Source organism: Lampetra fluviatilis, chromosome 2 (genome assembly GCF_964198595.1).
Source record: "Lampetra fluviatilis chromosome 2, kcLamFluv1.1, whole genome shotgun sequence".
NCBI lineage: Eukaryota > Metazoa > Chordata > Hyperoartia > Petromyzontiformes > Petromyzontidae > Lampetra > Lampetra fluviatilis.
The window spans coordinates 5651720-5674393 of NC_136276.1; the positions used below are offsets into that span (position 1 = coordinate 5651720).

The 22674-nt window shown below is 53.4% G+C and overlaps 1 protein-coding gene across 1 annotated transcript; it reads right to left on the reverse strand.

Moving 5' to 3' along the window:
• Positions 1-1715: 1715 nt before the first annotated feature.
• On the reverse strand, positions 1716-4530 carry LOC144940427 (homeobox protein Hox-D3-like). Its single transcript, XM_078866781.1, has 2 exons — positions 3731-4530; positions 1716-2971 (listed from the first exon to the last, which is right to left on the reverse strand). Exons 1-2 carry the CDS (start codon positions 4416-4418, stop codon positions 2124-2126), a joined length of 1536 nt encoding a protein of 511 aa, XP_078722907.1. The 5' UTR covers positions 4419-4530; the 3' UTR covers positions 1716-2123.
• Positions 4531-22674: the final 18144 nt, after the last annotated feature.

Here is a 22674-nt window from a genome sequence, read left to right on the forward strand (position 1 = left end):
GTACACCGTGTCTGTGGACGTCTGTGTACACCACGCGTATCTGTGCACTGTGCGCTCGTCTCGCGCAAAGTCTGCGTGTATACGATGTTGTACTGTACTTCGTGGCCATGTATTGTCCAGAGACCTGTGATGTGCAGTGTCTGTGTTGCGCACAGAGTCCGTGTTTCCTCTCCGCGTACTTGAACCCAGTGTCTATGTTACTGTGTCTACTACTAATGCGTGGCAGTGTACTTATCAGTGCACAGATGCACGTGTCTGTGTGCCCGTGTACTGTGAGCCTGTGTACATTGTAGTCTATGGGCTGTGTACTTGTCTGCGCGTCTGTGTACCCAAGCACTAGATATTATGTATGTCTGGACGTTTGTGTACTTTGTCCGATTAACATGTAGGATTTCGCGACCAGTATCTATAATATTGTTTGTTTTGTTAGTTAGATCGCGTATATATTAACGTGTCGCGATCTAACCCCCCCCCCCCCAAACAAACCTATATTATGGATTTGTACTTAGTGTTTGTGTACACGTGTGTACTTGATGCGCATGTGTTCAGAATTCCTGCGTACTTTGTGTGCCTGTGCCATAGAGCAGTGCACTGTGTGCTTATCTCTTTCCCTGTGTACTTATCCGTTCCGATGTACTTCTCTGGGTGCCTTTTAAAATGTTTCTGGTTACTTTGGTGTGCACCTGTGTGCCCACGTGCTCTGTGGTTTTTGTACTTGTATGTGTACCTCTCTCATTTGTGTGCTTATCTATGCACTGTGCAGCCGTGTACTTGTACTGCGTTCCCTGTGTACTTCACACGCGTACCTGTGCCCCTGTCTGCGTGTCTACGTGCAGCTCGTCTGTGTACTGTGTACGTGTACTTTGCGCGTACTTGTCTGCGGTATCGTGTACTGTGTTTGCGTATTTCATCGCACGTGTACTGTGTCTGTGTTCCTGGAGCACCGTGCGCGTCTTTGTGCTTTGTGTCTGTGTGTCCCTGTATACTTGTGTCTGTGTTTTGCCCTGGGTGTCCTTGTGTGTGTGCCTGTGTCCTTGTGTCTGTGTGCCCTGTATACTCGTGTCTGTGTGCCTTGTGTCTTTGTGTGTGTCTGTGTGTCCTTGTGTCTGTGTGCCCTGTCCTTGTGTGTGCCTGTGTGTCCTTGTGTCTGCGTGCTTTGTGTCTGTGTGCCCTGTCCTTGTGTCTGTGTGTCCTTGTGTCTGCGTGCTTTGTGTCTGGGTGCCCTGTCCTTGTGTGTGCCTGTGTGTCCTTGTGTCTGCGTGCTTTGTGTCTGTGTGCCCTGTCCTTGTGTGTGCCTGTGTGTCCTTGTGTCTGCGTGCTTTGTGTCTGTGTGCCCTGTCCTTGTGTGTGCCTGTGTGTCCTTGTGTCTGCGTGCTTTGTGTCTGTGTGCCCTGTCCTTGTGTGTGCCTGTGTCCTTGTGCCTGTGTGTCCTTGTGTCTGCGTGCTTTGTGTCTGTGTGCCCTGTCCTCGTGTGTGCCTGTGTGTCCTTGTGCCTGTGTGTCCTTGTGTCTGTGTGCCCTGTCCTTGTGTCTGTGTGTGTCTGTGTGTGTCCTTGTGTCTGTGTGTCCTTGTGTCTGTGTGCACCGTGCCTGCGTCTCCTTGTGCGCCTGTAGGCGAACCCCCGGGGTGGGTGGGTGGGGAGTGCGCGACTTTTTCCAATGTGCACACAAAGATAAAGGTCCCCCGTATAGCCTTGATATACTGTTGGGGCAAGTGCTGTTTAGCGAGCACCTATGAAGGCCCGGCACGGCACACGAGGGAGGGGGGGGGGTGGCCAACTCCACAACCCGGCCGCCTTTGTCTCCCTAGCGGCGATGTTTACGCACCGCACCGGGTACGCATTTGAGGCTGAGTTGACCTAGGGGAGTCCCAGCATCGGTTCAGATATAATCATCACTGCGTTTGGTGGCCGTGAGCGCGGTTCGTAGCGCGGGGCGCTGACCACTAGGCAACCGCTCCCCTTACACACAGCATCTCACACACTCACACAGTGACAACACAAGTCATGGGGGGGGGGGGGGCAACGCGAGGTAAAGCAGCTCTCAAAACAGACGGACAGACGGACGGGCGGGCGGTCCTGCTCTCTCCTCCTCCTCCCTCTCCTCTCGCTCGCTCTCTGTTCGCTACAGATGAGTGAGTCTGGGGACTTCCTGAGTCGGGTGGTGATGAGACGACAGGTCCGTGTACGTGCTGTGGGAATCACATGGTCTTACAAGATGGCCGCCGGCCATCTGGGACGGGCTGGCGAGGCCCATGCTGGCGGATGATGGATGCGGGAGGTGGGGCACATTGAACACGGGGCCCCCCATGCTATCCACGTATCCTCCTCCTCCTACTACTACTCCTGCGCCACCACCCCCTCCTCCTCCTCCGTACACTGCGCCCTCCTGCAGGCCCGGGTCGCCGTAGCTGCCGTTGTTGCCCTGATAATGGTCGTGGAAGTCCTGGTGGGGCATCGGTGTGCCCGCGTAGCGCTTGTGGTTGCCCTGGAAGGTGTTCATGGGCGGCCCGTTGTTCAGGGGCCCGCAGTATTGGTCGACGATGTTGTAGGCACCCTGCTGCTGCTGTTGTTGTTGTTGCTGCTGTTGCTGCTGCCCGGGGAAGGAGGTCGGGGAACCCGTGTCGTAGACCGACGAGCCAACGCCCATGCCGTGCACAGGGTTGGGGAAGCCGCCAAGGCCGGACACGTGCAACGGCGGGCTCTCCGTGGGCGACTGGCTCCCGGGAGAGCTGCCGACGCCTTTTGACTTGTGGTCCTTTTTGTATTTCATCCGCCTGTTTTGAAACCATATCTTGATCTGCCTCTCGGTGAGGTTAAGTAGGTTGGCCATTTCAACTCGTCGAGGGCGGCAGAGGTAACGGTTAAAGTGGAATTCCTTTTCAAGTTCAACTAGCTGGGCGCTTGTGTAGGCGGTGCGGGCGCGCTTCGACGATGACAGGCCAAAGGGGCTTTTGTCCTCCGATTCATCACCTATACACACGGCACAGAACAAAGCACGTGATGTCACCGGCCGTACGCGTGCGTTCATTGTGACGACGATTACTCCCCCCCCCCCCCGTTTATTGTGATGACGATTACCACCCCCGCCCCCCTCGCTAACCCCCACCCCCGCTCCCAGCCCCCCCCCGTTGTATACGAGTGATTACATAATGCGTGTTTAAACATTTAATCGTTAATTCGCTGCAAACATCTTCAAATAAAAAAAACAATGTCGCAGCAGGACTAATTTCCTGCAATAAAGAAAAGCAACTCCCGCGGACTCGTTTGCTCGGTGACTCTGCTGGTTAATAAACTACACGTCGTGTAAACGAATTGTCATCGTTTCAGCATGAAGGGCCCAATCAGCTGTTCGGCTCCATTTCACGGGCGTCTTGCGACGACGGTACAAGATGGGGATAGAGAGAGAGAGATAAAAAAAAACTCGTCCCCCAAAGTTACGAACGAATGGGGACTGTGATTTTGTTTAAAAATAAAACCCAACATTTGAAAAGAGAGCGAAACGGCGAGATACGTGCACGGAAGATTTAGGCGACCATAACAACAATAGGCAGTGACACGTGTCATTGACGCGCAAGTACCTGTCACGGGTGCCCTGCAAGTACCTGTGACGGGAGAGCCGTGTGGGTACCTGTGACGGGAGCGTCTCTGGGTACCTGTCACAGGAGAGCCGTGTGGGTACCTGTGACGGGAGCGTGTCTGGGTACCTGTGACGGGAGCGTGTCTGGGTACCTGTGACGGGAGAGCTGTTGCTGTTGTTCGTGGCTCCGGTGCCGGCGCTGTTCGCTCCGCCGCCTCCGCTGCCCCCGCTGCCCCCGCCGCCCCCGCCACCGCCGCCGCCGCCGGCCCCCTTCTGCTTGGAGTTCTGGCGGCTCTCCTTCATCCACGGGAAGATGTGCTTGCCCACGGCCGCCTTCGAGGCTTGCGGGGAGCCGCCCGGAGCCTTGCCGGAGCCGGACGTGGCCAGCGTGGCGCCGCCGCCGCCACCGCCGCCGCTGCTACTCGCGGGGGGCGACAGCGACGGCGTGTGGGACGGGGCTCGAGGCTGGGGGGGCTGCTGGGGGGCCTGCTGCTGTTGTCGGGGGTCGGCGAGCGCCGGCCCCTGCTGCACCGAGGTGCGGCCCACGGCCTGCATGCAGCTCCCATTGGGCTCGCCCGGCTTGAGCACCGAGCCCCCGCTAGCCGGGGTCTGCAGCGAGCACGCAAAGCGGTGGTAGTCATTCTCAACAGATGGCGGTGGGTAAGCAGCCTGCTGCTGCTGATGATGATGTTGCTGTTGCTGCTGCTGCTGGGGTTGCTGCTGATGATGTTGCTGCTGCTGCTGCTGCTGAGCGGCGCCAAAGGCGAAAGTGCCTCCCCCCTGGTAGGAGCACCCGCCGAACACACCGGAATTGTTATTGTAGTAGGTCGCTTTTTGCATCTCGGTGTTGCGGGGAATTTATTTCTTTTCGTGACAAGGTCTTGACACCCTTATCAAATAACATTGGCGGCGCCAGTCACGTGCCGCGCCCTCCTCCAATGACGGGCAGCAGGAGCGGTGGCGCCCCCCCCACCCCCCCAAAACACTTCAAGGTTGGTGAGCGAGTGGAGCTGCTGCGGCTGCTGCTGCGGGCCGAGGCATCGGCTCACGACCACGGCGGCAGCGGCAGCGGGCGGTGGCGTGGGGTGGTGGTGGTGTGGAATCTCAGCGCCCCGAGCCCGGCGGCTGCGGCGGTGAGGTCGAGAGGGCGACACCGGCCGAATCGTCCCCGGGCGGCTCCTCGTACAGCGAGCGCGAATGCTGCGCCGAGCGCTGTTGCCTGGGGGGGGGTGGGGGCGGGCGGGGAAGCGATCGGCCGTGGATGAACGGGGCGAAAATTTGTAGGGGGGTGGTGGCGAGTTAGGGGTGAGAGAGAGTGGTTTCTTTTTCCCGAGGAGTCTTTAACACAAAACGACAATAAGAAAAACCTGTCGAAAACGAGGTTGGTAAAGGAGGGGGGGGGGGGGGTCTGAGACGTTGAGTCAAATCGAAGGGAGCAGACGTTATTATTTGAGTAACGCGTATTGAATTTTTATTAAGAACACCTCGTGACGCCATTCTCGGAAGGCGCCTCTTCTCCTCTCTTCCCGACCGTTCGCGACTCGGACGTTTACGAAATCTCGCACGACACAAAAATAAAATGTGACCTTATCTTTAGCCTCCACTCGCACGGCTTATCGTTGCACGCGGTAGACACGTTCGTTGAAATTATTGTTGTTGTTGTGATAATACGTTTGAGTCGTGAATTAAATTTTCAATAAACGAAAATGTTGAATTTGTCACGCGGCTCAAGCAATGTTTGTGTTATTATTCGGGTTTCCATGAACGCGTGTGATATTAACCGAATGTGCTCGCGTGCTGCTGATCGCGAGCAGAGCAAAGATGGGGGGGGGGGGGGGAGTTCTGGTCTGGTCGTGAGAAGTTCATAATCCGCGGGGAGTGGTCCCATCGACGATTCCCACAAATAAAATCTTCCCCGTCATCAATGTTCGTCTCCAACGTGGCAGCACGCACGGCGCTCTCACCCCTTGTCACTAACGCGCACGAACACGCACTAACAACACGCGCGGGCTCGCGTCTCGGGCAATATTTACCAAGTGTACATTGTGCGTGTGTTTGTAATCTGTCCGGAACATTTTCTCCAGATAATGGAAATTAAACATATATATATATAAAACGCAACGTACACGAATCTAACGCGGAGGGTAACATTATCTCACTGCCTGAATGTTAACGAATAATTCACTCGGACCGCCTTCAAACTAAACGACAACATGAAAATCAACGTACTTCGACTTCGTTAAAAAAATACAAAGAATATATATTTTATTGGGGATAACGTTTGTACATTAACTAAATACGCAGATAAATAAGTAACGAGTTCAATCGCGTGAATTCTAAAGATTTCGTTACTGGCTCCTTCCTGTGACCCATGTAAAGATCCCCCGTGTAGCCTTAACAGACTGTTGGGGCAAGTGCTGTTAGCGAGCACCAATGAAGGCCGGCACGGCACACGAGAGGGGGTGGGTGGCCAGCACTACGTCTAGCCGCATTTGTCTCCCCAAGTGGCGATATTTTTTACACGTCGCACCAGGTACTAATTTTAGGCTGAGTCGACCTAGGGGAGGCCCAGGACCGGTTCAGATGAATCGTCACTGGTGTCGGCCACGATCGGGAATCGAACTCGGCTCGCCGGGTTCGTAGCGCAGCGCGCTAACCGCTACACTACCGCAAATAAACACACGCGCGCGCACACACACACACATACTGTACACAGCAAACAGCCACGTACACAGGCAAACGGCCACGTGCACACTCGCACACACACACACAGAGCGAGCGAGCGAGCCAGCCTCGGCCCCGTGGGTTTCTGTGAGGACCCAGCGACCGGCTCGGCTCAGACACAAAGGCGCGAGGCTTGCCGCCCGACGTGAGACATTAACTCTTTGTGGGTGCCGGGAGGTCCCCCAAAAACACAGGGGCACCCAGCAGCAGCAGCAGCAAGCAAGCAGCAGCAGGAGCAGCAGGAGCAGCAGCAGGAGCAGCAACAGAAATGCCCTCTTCTTATTTCCTTGGCGAGAGGCCCCGATTCACGCAACCCCCCTTCCACCACCACGACCTTTTCGCCGATCGCGGCGAATTCTACCTGCTAAGCGGGGGTGATGGATGGGCGAGCTCTTACAAACCCAGAACCCCGTCCCTTCGGCCTATTGTGACCACGGCGTGAACCGGCTTCGCTGCGAGGGCACCATTAAAAGGGGACTGCTGCTGCTGCCGTTGCTGCTGCCCCCCCACCCCCCCCAAATGATAACAAACATCGCGACCGCCGTGCAATGGTCGTGGTGCGAGTCGCGTGAACGAGTCGCGTTTGCGTGCCGCGGTGGGTTTAAATGTGATGGTTGCGCCACACATTTGTGCCCGTTGCGAAAAATAAATTAAAGGCGTTTTTTTTCTCTCTCTCCCTCTCTCGAAATTAACTGTTTGCGAAAAATCCACAAGTGCATCATCAATCAACCTGGAGGGGAGCCCCTGACGGCATTTTTTTTTAGTTTTTTTTTTTAAAACGGCTCCGCTCCACTTCGCGGCTTTTGTGTTGTTGCAGACAGTGCGCATTTCCTCGCTATGTTTGCGCACATCGGCGATAATGAGACGCACAACCCCCGGCGTCATATTTGCTTGGCGCGCAAACGATATATTAAACGATATATATACACACACAAACACGTATATATATAACCACTCCACGGAGCGGCGGGGAGCCGGTTCCTTCGACAGGCAAGACGGTGATTCTGCCCGGATCCCACCGGCCCGGAAGATCACTACAAACGCATCTTCGAGAGAATGGTTGGGCGAGTAGCGCATATGGCTATGAAACCTGATCCGGGGGGGCGGATGGGGTGAGGAGAGGGGGGGGCGAGGCTCTCATGCATTATTACAACACGCGCGTTACACACACGCGCGCCCACTGTAAACAAATGTGACACACTGAGGCCATTTTGTCATCACAGCCTTCGTATTTATATAAAGGCGGCTATAACAAATGTGTCGGACGCGTTGCGCGCGCGCCCGTGAGAAAGAGAAAGCACGGCGCATAGAGAGAGAGATAGCTCCACCAAAGCCTCACACACAAAACAACAGCACACAATAAACGAGTGTTGTTGTTGTTGTTGCCGAAACACGCCGGGTGGCCGCTGTCCCTTTAAATAACACAAGACTGAAATTAATGATTGAAAGCGCCACTGCCTCTTCAAAGACAGACGAAATAACTAACTACGAATGGTGCGAGGGGGTTCGGGGAGCAGTCCCACCCCCCCCCCCAGCGTTGCACCCGGGACCCCCGATAGCGACTCATGGCACCCCCCCCCACCACCACCGCGCTACTCCCGAACCCCAAATGCGGGACCCCGTGCGGGGGTCTGAACGGCGGCCCTGTGAACTGCCTCGATATGAATAAATCATACTTCCCCCTAAACACGCGAGCTCTGGCTATTGTGTGCGGTCAGCCGCCGCGGTTGTATACAGACAAACAGACACATTATATATATTTAAATAAACACCGGCGCACGTAGCCAACGAGAGGCAACAGAAACACAGGGAGCCGCGTTACGAAACGAACGCATTTTGTTGACGGTGTTTCTTCTGACCCCGCGAATCAACATTTGCGTTTTGAATCGTTCGCGTTTAATTTTAGCACCCCCCGATGCCGTCGCTGCCGCCGCCGCTGCGTCGCGTCCCGTGCGAGGCAGAATCAGAGAGCGGTCGGCGAAGATGAATGGAGTCCGATGGTGCTCCCCCCACTCCTCCTCCTGTCTCCCCTCCCAGTCTCTAGCGCCTACCCCGATACCTCCTCCATTACAACCGCGGCCTCTCCAAGAGATAAAAAAAAATATTTTTAATGGAGCAGAGCTGACACATATTAAATAGAAAAGTCACCGAAATAAAACAAATGTTTGACCCCCCCACGAGAGATAAATCTGCTCCGAGGGTCGCGTGGCGCAACAGTCGCGGGCGGGGGGGGGCGCAGCGCTCGCCCCCCCCCCCGCGTCTCCGTTCCGGCGGCCATGTTATATTTCTTTAATTTTTTTTATGATTCGCTTTCGTTTTATGATGACTCGGGGAAACGAATCCCTAAATGTTTTGGGCCGAGCCCTGCTAAAGGCTCTCCCACCACACCTGCGCTGGTGACGAGACAACAAAAGGCGGACGCGGCGGCGGAGGCGCGCGCGCGCTCTCGGACGCGGACGCCCGCGCGCCCGATTCCCCCTGAACTCTTTGTGAACCGCGCCTCCAGTCGAGCTCATAAATCATCGCGACGCGAACAACTCGGCCCTCGGCAAATGAGTCGATCCTTACCTTAGCCCCTGCCGCCAGATCGCATTTATATTTATATATTTCTCGCGTCCGCCTTCGCCGCGCTGCCGGGCCGGCTTCGATGGCGGAGACATGCAGAGACGCAGCCCGAGCGCGCGTTAAGCCGCTCACACACACACACAGAGAGAGAGGCGCGCGCGCGCACGCACACACACGCACGCAGACACGCGCACACGCACACCCAACGCACACACACCGAGCCCAGCACACAGCCGCCACTTGGTCCGGTGCCGCGCAACCTGAGCCGAGCCGAGCCGCTTACAGTCGATCCAATCCGATCCGTGCCGACCTCGCCATGGCGCTCTGGAGGCCCTAGGAGGGGCCCCGTGGCCCTACGGGTGGGCAGGGCCCTGTCCTCCCCCCCGCTTCTTCCGCCCCCCCCCCGCCACCAGACACGGGTCGGGGGCCTGTCTGACTGCCCCCCGCCCCTCCCGCGCGCCCGCTGCTTCAAGCGAGTGTCAGGGTAACGCCACCCGCCCTCTCGCCCTGGCGCACGGAGAGAGAAGAAGCGGGCCGGGCCTGGCGGGATGCGTTCGTGAATGCGGCCCGCTCGCAGCCTCTGCGCAAAGGCTGCGCGCGTCTGGGCGGAGAGCGCAGCCGTGTTCGACTGCGTGCGTGCGGAGAGGCGGAGAGGGCACAGGAATTCCTCACGGTTGCCTCTGCCCTCTGTGACTATATCGCACCCAGATCGGGTCTCTGGATAAACAGCTCCCATAGAGAAGAACTGGCAGACACGCGCGCGCGCGCACACACACGCGAAAAAAAAAATCTCACCACCGCTGTCATCAACACCGCTTCCGAGCAGAAACAAAAATGTCGATTATATTTAGTGGCCGATGTTTAAGGCGATGACTTATTCAGCGGTAAAGACAAAGGGCAGGCAGGGCACTCTGACTTGTAGCTGGAGAAGGCAGTTTACAATGTGGCGCCTGAAACGACGCTGAGAGGAGGAGGAGGTGGCTGGCTCACTGACTCGCTCACTCGCTCGCCCGGAGAGAGAGAAGTCAAAACTGATCCGTACGATTTTCTTGCCAAGAATAACAACGCTCCTTATTATAAACAGATGCCCAGCACTCATACGCCAGCATTGAAACGCTTCCGTTCAGAGCCATGTCTCTAATCGGGCGACGACGAAAATTCAAAGACGAAAAACAACCAGTGATAGCAGCGGTGTGGCTATCGCAAAGCCCTAAACATCTCACCACCCGAACCCCACTGGTGATGCTTCGAACTTTCAAGCAAGGGGCTCGTGGTGCGGGCAAGAAGGTGACTTTAATAAATATATCGACTGTCTTACAATTCAATAAACCACCTTCCTTGCCCCTCTCCCGATAAACGGGTGGCTCTATGATGATGATGTTGTTGATGCGCGCGGGATGGAATTGTAAGTTAGCGCCGAAGCCGTGCCTGCTAATCAGAAGGCTGCCGCCACAATCACTCTCCAGCTATTTCTGCTTGGCCTCTCATTCCGCCGAGATGATGGTGACGAACGCTATGACCGTGATAATGATGCGGGGCCGTTATTAAGTTTGATGGGGTGGAGCTCCTGGACTGTTACGGTTTTACGCGGTGGGCTTTCATCGGTGAATTATTAAATTTCTTCCCTTCACGCCGTTTTCAACCACCCCGCACCCATATGCGCGGTTGCACACCCCCCCCCCCCCCCGTTACGATTCACCTTTGTTACTTAAGTTCTAGTTTTTGTTGTTGTTGCTGTTCTTCACATCTGAATTTACCCATTAGTACACCGCGGAAGCAAAACTAAAAACGAACAAACCCGTTTTGATTTCGGCGTATAACCGGCGGTAAGACCCGCACACACTCACTCACTCACCACCGTGAGGCTACAGTTTTAATGACCAAATTACCCACATGATTTATCAGCGTGCTACAATGTAGCGATCTAACCATTATATATATAGATTTTCAAAAAGTAGTTTATTTATATATATCTCTCTTTTTTGGCCGCTCTTCAAAACCCCAAGCCGCGAACTGCAACCCTCAAAGTCCCCCTCAAAGCCCCCCTCGCCCCCTCCCCCCCGTGTCAATGCGGCACGAGAGCCGTGATTTACGCGCAGACCCGCAGCGCATTTTGGAGTCTGTACGTACTGTGTGTTGAACTTTTTTCGCGCCGTACGTAGCCAACCGTGCTAATCGGAGGTGCGGGGAGGGGGAAGGACAACAAACTAAACGCATACGTGGTTATATTAAAAAAGCAGTTGTAAAGAAATGCGTACCACCCCCCCCCCCCCCCCCCCGTGTACTCACCTCGCAGTACCAGTGCAGACGCGCTGTCCATGATTGTGACCACTATTTTTTTTCAAGTTACAGAACTAAACCAACAACATTTTGTTTTTATATTAATAGTGACGTATTTACCATCGTGAATAACACGATTAATTTTTTTAAATGGCATTTTTCATTTTTCTTCACGACCGTCTCGACATTCAAAAACTTCTGCGCGTGCCACGAACATTTGTCAACATGGGGGCCTTCAGGTGGCGGTCATCTCACGCGCCGCTGCTAATATCGCAGTTTAATGCGGCACTTACTGCCTTTCTATCTTTGCCAATTACTTATCGCCTAATTCTAATGTGTCAAAAATGTTTCGTTCAAGGCGAGGGAGGAACTGGGAGGGAAGGAGGGGGGGGGGTAGTGGGGAGGAGGAGGAGGAGGGAGGGGGTGCCGACGCTTTGTTACTCAGCGGCCACGGGATGGCTCGGAGCTCGCATACCACCACCAACCACCAGGCCTGTCGCGAGAGGGGCCGCCTAAGATTTATTACTCCGTGGCTGTTGGTAAATTAGAAGGCGTTCAGCAGAATGGGGGGAAGTTACCCATTAGGAGCTTTGCGCAGTCAGATCTGTAACGGCTTAAAAGGGGGGGGGGGGAGAGAGCGCGTTCTGTGTAGGAGGGCGGCTGCTGGGCCAGAAGAAGCAACACGCGCACATAGAAAAAAAAAGGATTCCCATTACTTGGCAAGTTTTGATACAATAACATTTGCATTAAAATCTGCCGGCTAAGCCCCCCCCTCCGCCGCCCCCCCCGCAAAGCGCCCACCACACAGCCCCGCACCCACCCTTGATGACGCATCCTCCCCTGAAGTTTCTTTCTCTCTCCTCCTCCTCCTCCTCCCGTTCTCTCTGCCGTCCTCAAACCTCCACCTTCCTGACAGGGCTGTGGCCTACATATAAACCAGCTGTTGCGGCCACATACCCCCCCCCCCCTTCGCTCCCCCCCCCCCCCCCCCTTTGATATACAAGGGGGGTAGGGGGAGTCCCTCTTACCGGCACCACTCCCTCGCTCTGCCCGTCCCCGACAAAGTCGGTTCCCCGGAGGGTACCGGAGCGGCCCGTAGAGACAACCCGCGCTCTCGAGCGAGGCTGTAGGTGTGGAGAGACTGTCCTGCCTTGCTGTAGGTGCGGGCAGCCTGTACCAACTACTTTAGGTACGGATAGAACGCTTCATGTCCTGTTGCAGATGTGTAACACAATTGTCCTGACTTTGTGTACGTGTTTGGAGGCTGTTCTTAGCCTGTTGTAGATGCTATCTTGCCTGTTCTATAGGTGTCTACTACATAGCTTGTTTCGTTTCATTGCGGGTATTGTCCTGGCTGATGTAGATGTTTGCACAGCTGACCTGCCGGCGGCTATATGTGTGTACACAGCTATCTTTCTGCTATACGTCTTAAGAAGCTGCCCTGCCCTGTCGTAGGCGTTTGGAAGCTATCCCTGTCTGCTTTAGGCAATGGACATCTGTCCGGGCGATTGTAGGAGCTTTGAGAAGCTTTCACGTCTGCTGCAAAGTACGTACTTTGAACTTCTTTCGCACCGTACGTAGTCAAGCGTGCTCATGGAAGGCACGTGCGGAGGGAGAGTGGGGGGGGGGCAACAAACTAAACACACAAAGTGTTAGGAAGCTGTTCTTTGCCTGCTGTAGACGGTAGGCATCTACACAGCAGAGCAAGGCGGTGTCTATGCAGCTGTCCTGCACACTGCAAGTGAAGACAGACTGCCCGGCCTGCCTGCCTGCTTGCCGGCCTGCCTCAAGGTGTGCGCGGCGCGAGTGGATTTTCCACTTCAAGAGGGGAGCCGCGCGCGGTCCGTGGCCAGGGGGGGGGGGGCAGGGGCGTGAGTCGTGGAGGGGGATGAAGTAGTGGCGGGGCGAGAGGCGGATGCGGTCCCGAGCGCGACTATTTCAAAGCGTCCGAGAAGTGTTTTTTTTTTTGAGTAAACCCCCCGTGGGGTTGCGGTTGTAGCGGCGCGACTCGGAGAGACGGCGCGAGAGCGCGTGACGGATATCTTGGGCGGCGAAAAGCGCCCTTCTCGCTCGCACGAAGATGCACGGACTTGGTCGCAGCGTGAGCAACATCGGCAGTAGCAGCGGCGCAGCACAGTCGAGGCGACCTTGTGCTCGCTCTCTCCTCTCTCCGTGTGTCTGTGCACACGACGTTCTCGACTTCTGTGTACACGAAGCAGCGCGCGGCACTTCTGTGTCTCCGTGACACCCGGGTGCGCACCGTCGTTCCGTGTGCGCGCGTGAGTGATGCGTGGCTGTGCGTGTGTGGCTGTGTGCGCGTGCGTGGCTGTGAGTGCGCGCGTGCACCCGCTTGTGCGTGTGCACGTGGTGCCGGTACAAGTTCGCGGCGCATCGTGCTGTGCAACGCGACTGTGCGTCTACGGCTGCAGATATTGTTTTATAATAATAATCATGTATATCGTGACTTTTACATCGTAGAGAAATGTCGATTATGATAAAAAAAAAAACTAAATGTCGACAAGTCGATTATTTGTGAGCCTGTGTCTGCGACGGCCATTACATTTTTTTTTTGGAGAACGAGCTCGGATAATTTAAATGAGCTATACCATACACAGACACACACAAACACAAACAAAACCCCCTCACCTATCGCATCGACAACATCTCGGGGACCGGGTTCGCGAAGCGACCGCATTCTTCCGCGTGCAAATGAAACGACAACAAGGCGAGAAAGAGATCATCAACAGGGCGAGCGTCGATGATCCAGATAACACCGTTGATGGCCGCCTCCTCTTACACCAGGGGTCGGCAACCAAAATAACAAGAAGAGCCAGTTCTTTCCAATTCGGTACAAAATTCAGTATTTCAAGAGCCGCAATGCATCTGAGTACATACTGTACATACGTACATATCGTCAAGAGGCAGCCCGTAAAAGAGCCGCATGCGGCTCCGGAGCCGTAGGTTGCCGACCCCTGTCTTAGATCATCTTTTGTGTTCACCACCCCCACCACCCCGAGCGCTCACGGCCAGCCCTTGGCGTGAAACCTCACGTGCGACTTCTTGTGATCGAGATGAAAGTCCGGGGGGGGGGTCGGGTGGGGTGAGACAATGCCGGCTTCCCACCGCACCAAGAAATGACACCCGTGTGTTGCGTGCACACGGGTACGTTGGGGGGACGTTCAGGGGACGTTCGTCGCAGGCGCGTCAGGGAGCCTCTGATGTTGTCTCTCACGCGTTGGCTGTTCAGTTTTGTTGTCCTTTACCTCCGACCCCCCCCTCGCCCGCACTTCCGATTAGCACGGTTGGCTACGTACGGTGCGAAAGGAGTTCAACTCTACATGCGTACAACGCGGCGGTGGTGACAGTGGTGGTGGTGGAGGGCCACTCACCAGACACGAGTCGCGCACTCACTGCACGCTCATTCCTCCGCCGTCCTCTTCGCCGCGTGTTCCGTTCTGCTGAGACAAAGGGACAATGCACGTTACGTCACTGAAACATAATTCCCAAATAATAATAATAATAGTAGTAGTACTACTCTTTGGGTCATTCGGTGAAGTGACGTAGATAGAAAAATAATATTGTATTTTATTAAGTTTTATTTTTATTATTTTATTACTTCCCTTCTACGTGACTTTACCGAACGAACCAAGAAGATGAATCCCTGCAGTCACGAAAGCTTTAAATCGAAAAAGAAAAATAATTTATTATTTTTCAATCTACGTGACTTTTCTATCTGCGTGACTAAAAAAGGAACGGTAAAGTCACGTCGATAGAAAAACAATATATATATTTTTTAAATAATTATTTATTATAAAGTCGCGTAGATATAAAAAACAGAATGTATCATAATATTTTTTAATTTTTCTACTTACGTGACTTTACCGAAAGACCCAAAGAGTATGAATTCGTGCATTTACGAAAGCTTCAAGTCAATAATAGTACTCCTTACAGAAATTCAATTCCGTAGCTGCACAACGATACGAAGAGCGTTCACATGAATCTTTCTTTTTTAATTAGCGAGTTAGCACTGTCTACAAAATCGCAAATCATCACACCGCTCGCCAGCTCGAGTGGCTTTGTTCATGAAGGCGATGAGTGAGGATTTTTTTTTACTCGGGACCGGTAATCGGAACTACACGAGAAAAAAAATATTCCGTTCTGTGAACTCAAAAATTCAGAATCAATCAAAGTTATTATAATAATACTAAAACAACAAAACCATTTTCAAATTACAAATAAAGAGACACTCTTAGACTATCAAGTACTTAATATTAATAAATAAATAAGCCCCGGCGTTGCCGTATTTGGATTTAAAAAACTCGCCCCTATGCCAGGGGTGAATGATGGTCACGACGATTGTGACGGCTGCATCGAGTCACGGGCACACGCGCAGGGTCAGGTCAGAGCCACATCACGAACCGCCGGGGCCGACGGGAACCTCGCAACTTTGCGCCGTGGTCGAGACTTGGCTGTATTTTCTTCTCACCCACCCACCAATAAAAAAAAATCAGACCAAAAAAAATAGGGAGGGAGGGGACATTGAACATTCGTCCAAGACGGTGAAAGCTTTTACCCCTCCACACACGTGGAGGACAAGTTGAACAACGTGGACAACTTGAAGCGTCCACCGTACATCAAACGGACAAACTCGAGCTCTTCGAAATGAAACTCGCAGCTGACTCGAGCCGTGAGTTATTACGCCCCCAATGTGTCTCTGACATCGAAACGACGACGACGAAAACAACAAAAAAGCCCTCCCTCGTACATTCAGATTTAGCTTCACTCTTTGCTAGACCAGACAAAGACCCCCCCGCCGCCTCCGCCCCCCCCCCCCGTATAGCCTTAACAGACTGTTGGGGAAAGTGCTGTTGGCGAGAACCTATGAAGGTCGGTACTGCACACGAGGAGGTGGGTGACCAGCACCACGCCCGGCCGCCTTTGTCTCCTGAGCGGCAATATTTACACAGGATCGGGTCGGATAATCGCCACTGGTGTTGGCCGCGAGCGGGAATCGAACTCGGTGGCCGGGTTCGTAACGCAGCACGCTAACCGCTGCACTACCGTTAGACCCACACACACACACAGATACAGAGAGACAAACAAACAAAACACAGACGCACACGAACAAATGACTAAGACAGAGACACGCATGTACATAGAACACGAGGGACAGGCTGATGGACACACACAAATCTGGCCCCGCAAACCGCACGAGAGACACGGCAGACAAAGATCAAGCAATGGGAGAGGCAAAGCAGAGAGAGAGAGAGGACAAAGGGAGACACGGGCACACAGCACGTACGAGGATGACGAGGAGGAAGAACTCACGCCAACGATAAGAGGTTATGGTAACGCTCACACTTGATTTCGGTCCAAAAGTTAAGTGCCAATAGGCGCGCGTTAGTTTTTTTGTTGTTGTTAGAAACCGGTCAGAGGCCCCGCGATTATTATTATTATTATTTTACCAGAATTTATCGCCCAAGTTTCTCGAGCAGCATCAATCTTGGGTCGCCCGCGTTCCACTTTACGGAGCGCCGCGTGCGAACACAAAGCGAGTGTGCGCTCTCCCTAATGAGATGCGGTTAATGGCGCAGGTAGCTAAAGCGAGCGCACAACAAAGACACGGGACCATCAGGGCCAGCGGACACGTCGCTCCACCTTCACTCGCCACACTCCATCATCATCATCATCATGGTCACCATCACGAAACCTCATCATCGCACTCGTCATCACCGCACTCGTCATCACGCTCAGTCGTGTCGCGGTATCATCGCACGATCGGTGGTGGCGATGATCGCAAGCGAGCGTCGAGTTCGTCGCGATTGTTCGCGATGATCAGGCTCGTTCGCGTTATCGAACAACAACAAATCGCGAAGACGATTAATGGCATCAGCATACACCCCCCCCCCGTCGTCAATGGCATCACACCGATGGTCGCCACAAACGACCTCATCGAGATGCCACGTCGCGATCGAACGACGCCTCGACGACGACGATGATCGTCACAATTCGGGGCGGCATTGATCGGTGACGATGACGGCGACGATGATTCGAATAAGAATCTGAAGATCGCCACGACCGCGAAAGGCACTCAACGCGGTCGTCGTGATTATAACAATGATTTATAACTGAGCGTGCATTGAGTGATGTGACGCCACTTCTCGTGGCCGTGTGGAACTTCATCGACGTCTGTGCGCCACGTTGGAGACGTGCACGCGCTTTCGCTGATAGCGAACCCCGCTTATCTCTTATCTCCGTCACCACCGCGATCGCAAAAACGATGACGTTAATCGTCTCGAGGAACGGCGCGCGGGTGCGAGTGCAGTGAGATCGTGACGGGTGCGACGCGAGTGTTGCGATGCTGACGGGTGTGATGTTGAGCGTGGTGGTGATCGTGATGAGTGTTATGTGAGTAGTGATTGCCGTGGGTGTGGTAGTGGTTGTGATGAGTGTTATGCGAATATGATAGTGATTGTTGTGATGAGTGCTGTATGAGTAGTGGTTGTCATGAGTGTGGTCGTGATCGTGATGAGTGTTATGTGAGTAGTGATTGCCGTGTGTGTGGTAGTGGTGTGATGAGTGTTATGTGAAAATGGCAGTGATTGTTGTGATGAGCGCTGTATGAGTAGTGGTTGTCATGAGTGTGGTCGTGATTGTGATGGGTGTTATGTGAGTAGTGATTGCCGTGGGTGTGGTAGTGGTTGTGATGAGTGTTATGTGAATATGGCAGTGAGTGTTGTGATGAGTGCTGTATGAGTAGTGGTTGTCATGAGTGTGGTCGTGATTGTGATGAGTGTGATGTGAGTGTAGGGATAGTGATGAGTGTGGTAGTGATTGTGATGAGTGTGATATTGATTGTGATGAGTGTAATGTCAGTGTAGTGATTGTGATGAGTGTGGTAGTGATTGTGATGAGTGTTATGTGAGTGTAGTGATTGTTATGAGTGTTATGTGAGTGTGGTAGTGATTGTGATGAGTGTTATGTGAGTGTAGTGATTGTGATGAGTGTGGTAGTGATTGTGATGATGAGTGGTATGTGAGTGTAGTGATTGTTATGAGTGTTATGTGAGTGTGGTAGTGATTGTGATGAGTGTTATGTGAGTGTCGTGATTGTGATGAGTGTGGTAGTGATTGTGATGAGTGTGATGTGAGTGTCGGGATTGTCACGAGTGTCATGTGAGTGTTGTGCTGCTGATGAGCGTGGCTATTGTTAATCGGGTGGCGTGTGGCATGAGTGATGCACCTGATGACGTGTAATATTCATGATCGTTGAGAATAGTGTGTCGTCATACTCGCGATTGTGATTATTGGTGCGACTACCGTCAAAATCACCATCAGCGCGGTGAACAATTGATCCGCGTGGTGAGCACGACTCGGAATTTGACGATAACAAAAAAAAACATTCCGAGTGTGGACATTCTGACGGTCGTAAATGAAAGCGATGAGTTTTGACACGCGCGTGTTTTCGATAGTGATCGTGATGAATATTTGGTGACCGTGATGATTTCACAACACAGAGTATTGTAACATTTGTTAGAAGCCCTACGCATGTCTGTCGCGCAGTCAAATCTCTGGCTGCATCGAGTGTTGCGATTGTACGGATTGCGATTGCACTTGAGTGTGATTACGGCGGTTGATTCTGAGATATTGAGCTTGGGTTTGATTATCTTAATGATCGCGGTGATTTCGAAACGAAATATGTTTGAAGTAAATATTTCATGATGAGTAATTAACTGTATTTTATAACGAATAATCACGCCATCACACCCATCGCAGTGGCTACTGGACTCGTTACGATCACTACACCCTCATCACACTCATCACGATCTCTGCTACACTCACTTTGCTCGCGTCTCGAGGGGCGTCTGTACGCGATCTAGGGCAGTCGTGATCACAGACAACGGGGCGAGGATATTTAACAATTTCGTGCCTAAAATACGGACGAAGAAGCGCTTTTATCTACTGCCGGTATGCAAACAAACTACAAATATAGACACGCGTGTACGTACGCAGATACGTGTTCGGTACGAATAATTCATATACACAATCGACGCGTACGGTTTGATGCGAATTTGAATCACTTAAGAAGTGGCCAAACAATACCGCGTGTTGCTAATCGAAAGAAGGCACGCGCGCGAAAAATTACATTCCACACATTTTTTTTGGGTTCGTTTGTCTGTTTAAAAAGAAAAAGTCAAACTTTGCAACAATGTCACAGAAGCGTTTGCTAACTATTATCCCGATTCTTTGTTAACGCAAAAAAAACCACACAAACTAAACAACAATAAAAGAAGCTGACTCGTACCAAAAAAAAATCATCTCGCCCCCGCACTGCGACTCGAGCCGGTGAAGAAGGAGAGAGAGAGAGAGAAGAGAGAGAAGAGAGATAGGAGGAGAGGGGTCTTAGCCGCGGGTCTCCCCGCCACTGCCCACTGTTGTTCAATAATTAATCACGAAGCTGCGGCGTGCGCGCAGACGCCCAGAGCGGGGAAAAGTTTCGTGGGTGGAAAAAAAAATTCGGCCCCGCGCGTCCGACGCTCTTTCTAGCACCCCCCCCCCCGAGCTCGCGGGGAACCGGGCAAGGGCGCGCGGCCAGCCTCGAAGCTTTCGGAAAAAGGGAAGTGGTTTCGAGTCTTGTCAGCGCAAATCGGCCACCGCCGCCAGCCCTACAGCCACCGGCGAGCGATGACCGGGCTCCTGGGCCCCCGCACCCCCCCCCCTCCTCCTCCACCCTCGCCATCCTCGGTCACCGCATCCTGGGCATCCCCGTGGTCCGAGTGGTGTTTGACAAACAACAAAAAAAAAGCCGCAGCCGCAACTAGAATGTTAGCCCGTTGGTGGCAGGGTGGTTGAGTGGAGTTTACAAATATATATATCACAAAAATTATAGTTAAAAAACTAAATTGGTATCGTTTGTTTTTTTTTAGCTTGCATCGCATCGAACTTTCGTAGGAAAGAAGCGCACGAGGTAAGCTCTGTATTTATTGGAAGCCCCGGGATGCATCGAGGATGATTTACCGTCCCATCAATCAGTGCTCGGAAGCGGCACGCCCTTAATATGTCATTAAATAACCACTCGAGTCCAGGCGCGCTCCGCCGTGATTCTGGAGCGCGGCCCTGCTCTCGGATGCCGGTTTTTATCCAAATTAAATTCGCATTCGTCGCATATTTAGTTCATAAATGTATATTGTGTGTGTGTGTGTCGGCTAAAAATGAGAAGTAATAATAATAATAAATATCGCTTCATATAAACGTGCTTTTGTTTAACACGCCGGCATTCCTGACGCGCGCGCGGCACGAACACATATTTACATTAATCATACTCAACATTTCTAAAGAAGGGAAGAAAATAAAACCTGTGAAAATCACTGCGAAATATTCTCAGAACAAACAGGCACGACGAAGACAAGACAAAGGCCCCCCTTGTAGCCTTAACACACTTTCGGGGGCAAGTGCTCTCAGCGAGCCGAGTTCGATTCCTGCACCAGCCAAACACACACACACACGAAAAATACACAACAAACGAACACAACAACAACAACAACAACCGAATCAAAAGCTCGCAAAATATGAAACCGCACGCTGGCGAAAAATCAACCCGTCGAAGAGTCAACTCGCCGTCGATTATTCGCTCACGACGCATCGATTCGAATAGAATTCGTGAACGAATATCAGCGATGGTGGAGGCGCGCATATTTCACGCGAAACAATGCGCGCGCGCGGGCGGGCGGTACGTCTGGTGGCACCGCGTCTGAGCGCCGTGCGCGCCGCGCCTCCGGGGCGATAACTCACCGCGCTAATGAACAATCAGCGGCGAAGCGAACGCCTCGGAACAAAATCCATCTCTCTATCCCGGGGCCCGGCTGGCCGCGCGCTCGGCAGAATTAGGCTCGGCATTAACGGCGTCTGTTAGAGTGATAAATGTGGAGGGAGACGAAGGGAGGAAGCTAAATAATGCCCGCAGCCGAACCACACGCTCTCTCTCTCCCCTCCTCCTTCTCCTCTCCCCTCTGCTTGCTCGCTCTTGATCCAGCTTCCCTCCCTTCGCTTCCCCCTCCCTCTCCGTCCCCCCCCCCTCCCCTCCCCATCGCCGGCTGCTCAAAACAAAGTGTGCGGCTTGTTCACGTGGCTCCGACGTCAATTCACAGCCCTTAATCCCGATTAGAAATCGATGCCGCGTGCGGCCAATGTCCCCCCCCTCCTCCACCACCTCCAACCCCCGCCCTGCCCGGCGAGGCGCGAGTCCCCGGGCCAAAGGCGGCACGGGCAACCGCCACCACCACGGAGGTCTCAACGTGACGGTGGTCTGCGTGACAGAGTTGGCGGTGCGGTGGTCGTGGTAGCGGTGGTGGTAGCGGTGGTGGTGGTGGTGGTGGTGGTGATGTAGTGGTCAGTTGGTGAGGTTGTCCGGTGGTGTACTGTGTTAGTTTGGCGGTGTTTAGCCCGTGAGATAGTTTGGTGGCATGGCGCTGAGGTGGTAATATGGCGGTACGTGGATGGTGTTGTGGTGGTAGGTTGGCTTTGTGTGGCAGTGTGGAGGTGTGGCAGTACGGTTGTGTGGCGATGTGGTTGTTTTGCCGGTGTGGATCTATTGTTGGGTGGTTGCGTAGCGGTGTGGCGGGGGTGGCAGTGTGGTTGAGTGGTGGGTTGGTGGGGTAGCATTGTGGCAGTGTGGTGTAGCAGTGTGGCAGTGTGGTGGTGTGGTGGTGTAGCATCGTGGTCGTGTGGCAGTGTGGTTGAGTGGTGGGGTGGTGGTGTAGCATTGTGGCAGTGTGGTGGTGTGGTGTGGTGGTGTGGTTGAGTGTTGGGGTGGTGGTGTGGCAACGTGGCAGTGTGGTGGGGTGGTGTGATTGAGTGGTGGGGTGGTGATTGAGTGGTGGGGTGGTTGTGTGGTTGAGTGGCAGTGTGGTGGTGTGGTGGTGTGGTTGAGTGGCAGTGTGGTGGTGTGGTGGTGTGGTGGTGTGGTTGAGTGGTGGTGTGGTGGTGTGGCAGTGTGGTGGTGTGGCAGTGTGGTGGTGTGGTTGAGTGGCAGTGTGGTGGTGTGGCAGTGTGGTGGTGTGGTTGAGTAGTGGTGCGGTGGTGTGGTGGTGTGGTGGTGTGGTGGTGTGGCAGTGTGGTGGTGTGGCAGTGTGGTGGTGTGGTTGAGTGGTCGTGTGGTGGTGTGGTGGTGTGGTGGTGTGGTTGTGTGCAGTTGGTGCGGCTGCCACCTTTCTCTGCGGCTTACGTCAAGAGTTGACATCGCCCCAGCGCTGCCTCGCCAAGTTTGTGACCCACTTACAATATATTTTATTTAATAATAATACATCTAAACAATTCTGCAATTCCCTACCCCCAATGAAGATCTCCAGAATCAATGTTGGTCGTAGTTTTTTTTTTTATATACCATACTTCACCACCCTGGTCAGTGCGGGTTGGTTAAGGGATATGGGAGAACGGGTTCTGATATCATACGCCACTGATGATATTGATTCTAATAGCTGTGGCCGGGTAATCGAACTCGCGTCGCTGGGGTTCCATAGCGTGTCTCG